Source organism: Pagrus pagrus (genome assembly GCF_965226575.1).
Source record: "Pagrus pagrus genome assembly, chromosome: 20".
Lineage (NCBI taxonomy): Eukaryota > Metazoa > Chordata > Actinopteri > Spariformes > Sparidae > Pagrus > Pagrus pagrus.
This window is the reverse complement of record NC_140207.1, coordinates 2,588,976-2,594,064: the sequence shown is the minus strand read 5'-3', so window position 1 is coordinate 2,594,064 and position 5,089 is coordinate 2,588,976. Positions and strand designations below refer to the sequence as shown.

The 5,089-nt window shown below is 50.6% G+C and overlaps 1 protein-coding gene across 1 annotated transcript; it reads left to right on the top strand.

Annotated features, from left to right (window-relative positions):
• slc7a14b (solute carrier family 7 member 14b) lies at window positions 1–3,611 on the top strand (the record flags this gene model as incomplete). Its single annotated transcript, XM_084340534.1, has 7 exons — window positions 1–301; window positions 386–622; window positions 1,033–1,250; window positions 1,335–1,481; window positions 1,651–1,859; window positions 1,945–2,726; window positions 3,220–3,611. The coding sequence occupies 7 exons, from the start codon at window positions 1–3 to the stop codon at window positions 3,609–3,611; spliced, it is 2,286 nt and encodes a 761-aa protein (XP_084196660.1).
• Window positions 3,612–5,089: the final 1,478 nt, after the last annotated feature.

Here is a 5,089-nt window from a genome sequence, read left to right as displayed (position 1 = left end):
ATGGCGGCGTGGCTCGGCCGGCTGTCTCTGGGCGACGCCTGGTACAACATGTATTCCCGCCTCCTGAGGACCAAACCCATGGGCTCCATGGCTCACAGCTCCGACGACCTCACCGAGCTCAACGAGGGGTCGGCGGTCGGGCTCGCCAAGGTCCTGACCACCGTGGACCTGGTGTCGCTCGGGGTGGGCAGCTGCGTCGGCACCGGGATGTACGTGGTGGCCGGGTTGGTTGCCAAAGCGATGGCGGGGCCTGGGGTCATCCTGTCGTTTATTATCGCAGCGGTGGCCTCGATACTGTCAGGTGAGAACACAGAACAGTTTAATCACAGTCTAATCTGACATGACGCCTCTTGTATCCTCTAACTGTGTATATTTTGTTGTTAAGGCGTGTGCTACGCAGAGTTTGGTGTCCGGGTCCCAAAGACGACCGGCTCGGCGTACACCTACAGCTACGTGACGGTCGGAGAGTTTGTGGCGTTTTTCATTGGCTGGAACTTGATCCTGGAGTATCTGATTGGCACGGCGGCGGGGGCGTCAGCTCTCAGCAGCATGTTCGACTCGCTGGCCAATCACAGCATCAGTAACTACATGATAACACACCTGGGCACGCTCAGAGGACTCGGTCAGTACGATCAGTACGCCCGCCCTAGAGCCTATCATGTAGACATGTGACCGCCTTTCTCTTCTTCCTCCTCTCTTCTTAGCCACTTACACACCAGCCTCCAGATGACTGACGCATCATGTAGCCAATGATATTTCAAATCCAGTAATATATAGTTTATATCAGTTTTTAAAGTCCTACACTTGGAAATTATGCACGTTTATGTTGTTTTATGCATTTTGCTCTTTTTATAGTCTGTTTTTCCACCTCAGCTCTTGTTTCTGACTCTTTTATCTGCACAGTTAAGTGTGAATAAGGAAATAAAGTGTCCCAGTGTTTTATTGATCCTTCCTCATCTCAACACAAACTTACAGTCTCTTTCTCACGTCGACGAAATATTTTAAAAGCACTGCTGTGTCTGTTTGTCTCAGGTAAGGGTGAGGACACGTACCCCGACCTGCTGGCGCTGTTTATCGCCCTGCTGGTCACAGTGGTCATTGCTCTCGGTGTGCGTAACTCGGTGGGCTTCAACAACGTCCTCAACGTGGTCAACCTGGTGGTCTGGGTCTTCATGATCATCGCCGGACTCTTCTTCCTCTCCGCCAGCAACTGGGAGAATGGCAACTTCCTGCCCTACGGCTGGTCAGGGGTGAGACTGTGGTTGTTTAAGTCACTTGTTTAAAATCCCCAAAATGACAGAAAAGAGAATAAATGATGTCTTGTTGCTGATCAGGTGATGCAAGGTGCAGCGACTTGCTTCTACGCCTTCATCGGCTTCGACATCATCGCAACGACGGGAGAGGAGGCGAAAAACCCAAACACCTCCATCCCGTACGCCATCACCGCCTCGCTGGTCACCTGCCTCACTGCCTACGTGTCGGTCAGAGTTGTTTATTCTTATAACATGAAGGAAACAAATGACTGAAAATGATTGTGGTGAATTTGGATTGTGGGTTTCCTCCTTGTAGCTACAGCAAAGAGTAAAGTGAGCAGCAGTTAGCGGCCTTTGAATTCTCGCCATCTCCCTCCCCGACCTTCCCTCTCTACAGGTGAGTGTGATCCTGACTCTCATGGTTCCCTACGACCTGATCGACGGCTCGGCTCCTCTCATGGAGATGTTTGCGGTGCACGGCTTCCTGTGGGGGAAATACACCGTGGCTGTGGGCTCCATAGCCGGACTCACCGTGTCTCTGCTGGGCTCTTTGTTCCCCATGCCCAGAGTCATCTACGCCATGTCCCGGGACGGACTGCTGTTCAGGTGAGGAGGCACGAGACAAACACACTTACGGGTAGGACGAGGTCTCCTGGTGTTAATGATTGTCTGTGGTGATGTGTGTCTGCAGGTTCTTGTCTCATGTGTCTGCGTTCACACACACTCCCGCGGTGGCCTGCGTGGTGTCGGGTAGCTTCGCCGCCATCCTCGCCCTGCTGGTGAGCCTCAGAGACCTGATCGAGATGATGTCCATCGGCACGCTGCTGGCCTACACTCTGGTCAGCGTGTGTGTGCTGTTACTGCGCTACCAGCCTGACGAACAGACCGACACACACCAGTTCAACTCCGAGGACAACGTGGACGGGTTGAAGCACCTGGACGACGGGGCTGTCCCCACCAAAGATGACCAGATGCTGATCGGAGACGACGGCGACGGTTCGTCGTCCTACCACGCCAGCGGGACTGAAGGAGAGGGGGACGACTCTGATTTCCACACAGGCCACGCCTCGCTGCTGAAAAGGCTGCTGGGAGGTCATTACTACACCCTGCGGCTGCGGCTGGGATTGCCCGATGCTTCGGCCAAACCCACTCCTGCCACCGGCCGCATAGTGACCCGCTGCACCCTCCTCCTCTTCCTCATGTCCTTCCTCCTCTGGTCCACCGTTATATTTGGCGTTGAGCAGGGAACCGGTGCCGGGGCCGTGTTTTCAGGACTCATGGCCACGATGATGGCGGGGTCCATGGTGAAGCTTTTAATTCTGATTATACAGCAGCCAGAGAGCGGGAGGAGGCTGCCCTACATGGCGCCCTGCGTGCCCTTCATCCCTGCGGCGGCCATATTGGTCAACAGCTACCTCATGCTTAAACTGTCTCCACTCACCTGGGCCAGGTTCACCATCTGGTGCTTCATAGGTGAGATGACACATGCTTCAGTATTGATTTCAAAAATAGATAATAAGAGCAACAACTGCAGGGGGAGTGTGTATCAGCTGGGTGTTTTTCATTCAGGACAATTGTTACAATTGTTGTACGAATGTTTGTACAAGATTTTGCAACACTACGCCCATGTTAATGTTTCTGAAAGTGTAAATATGAGATGTTAAAAAGCCTTTTTATTGAGGAACGATTACAGGAAAATGTAAGCTGGAAAGTAAGACTTGGACGTAGTTTTAGAAAACAGAACTTCCTCTTTGATTTTGTTGAGGCGCAGCAGAGAGAAGCACACACATCCAGACTTTGTTCTGTCAGACCTGCAGTTGGTTGACAGATGACGCAGTGAGGGAAGAGTTTCACACCTTCTGGATTTCATGAAGGTTGCTAACACGTCCCAGCTGCTCAGTTTCTCTACCTGCTGCTCTGCTCTCTGACGTCCTGTGTTTAACCGGTACCGTCTGTGCGTCCTCAGGTCTGTTGATCTACGGTTGCTACGGAGTGTGGCACAGCACGCTGGAGCTGAACGCCCGGGAGCAGCAGGCGCACGCCAGCTCCTACCAGCGCTACGACGACCACCTCGACGACACGTTCTCCCCCGACGACAACCTTTACCCCCAGGAACAGGACGAGAGACCCTACCAGGGCTGGTCTGCCGAGAGGGGGCACGACTACCAGCAGCACGTCCAGCACCAGCAGGAGAACCACTACGACGACCTAGAAGGAGAGCAGTATCAGAGCCAGTATGAGGATAATGGTGAGCAGCACGGATACCAGTCTGGACCAGGAGGCCAGTATACGAGCAGAGGCAGCAGGGCCGGAGGAAGGACCAATCATGGCTTTGATGTGGGGGAAGAGGAGGACTGAACAGAGGACGTTTCCTCTTCCTCCAAACTGAAAAATCTGATTATAACATGAAGGAAAAAGTGCCTTCTGCATGAGACACTGAATCAAATCATCTCCAAGACAAGCAAGGTCGCATCACCACAGTTTACTTTAGTATTTACCAGTGAACGCCTCCCTTTGTCTGCTCGGTGTGAAAACTTGGATATGATCGGGGGAGGCAGTGGAGCGGATTAGGGCACCTCCCATCACAGATGTTTCATTGAGTGAGACACGCACCTACCCACCTTTTATCCATCAATACCAGTGAATCTCCACCGACATCTGCACTCCATCCTGGTTCTTACCTTCAGCCTCAGTTTGCATGTTTGTGTGACGCAGGGGAGCTGCGATACAAAACTCCCTCTGGAAAAGGGAAGATTTTGTGTTTCTCCGCTCACTCCAAATTTTTAAACACCACACTGGCTACCCACAAAAGGCCGGGACAGTTAGGCCGGGATCACACTACAGGAGTTTCCGGTTAATTTGAGCCTGATTCCCTCCGTCCCACTCGGAGGAGAAATCTGTACAGAAGTTCAGCCAAGATTATCTGGTGTTGTGAGTCGTCTTAAACCTCCCGAACGAGTCCCAGATTTACTTAAAGTCTGGATTAAAATCGGTTAAAATCTCAAGTTAAAGAATAGACAGCTGTAGTGTGTGATGCTCCATTTTTTTAACAATCGTGTAGTGTTTGAGATTAAAGGTAGAGTCAGTAGGATTTGTCCCAGCTGTTCCTAACGCACCACAAACATAGTTGATAGTTGAGTCTCATTCCCAGGACGTCAAATAGCCACATGTTGGGTTGGTAAAGCGTCCGAGCAGCAACAAAGAGAGAAAATAAGAAACTCTCTGCAGATACGAGACACTAACACGCCTTTTCTCCCCATTCCAGCCTCCCTCTCTGTCTGTTCACGTCTTTTACGTCTTTGTTTCGTCTCCCTGCGTCTGCCGTGCGTGATGTGCTCTGATAGGTCGACATCAGTCTCGTGATGTTGGGAAGGCGGCGTGCGATGACGCCAAAAAAAAATTACCCATAGTTCCACTCAAATGCATCAAACTAAAGTAACAAGGCTGTTTTGAAGCTGTGAGGAGGAGAAAGTTCAGATGTTTGTGTTCAGATGTAGAGAGGGAAAGTCACAGAGATACTCAAGTAAAGAAGTAATTGTACTTCTCCGTATGTGTGATACAACCTGATTTCAAAATCATTTAGGATTTTATATCTCCTGTAGTGTGAGTCCGGCCTGACTGTGTTCAGACTGTCATCAGCTCCTCTCTACTCTTTAACTCACCATTGTTGCAACAAAAGAGAAGAATTGTTAAACTGTAAATCTGGTTTCCTGTCACCGTTCACATTATTGCTGAAGCCCTGAGAGTTACTTCCATGTTTGTTTTTCTTGTTTGAGTGAATGGTGTTTGAGCGTTGTATATTTCTTTGTGTTGCAGGATTAAATGTCTCATTTTGA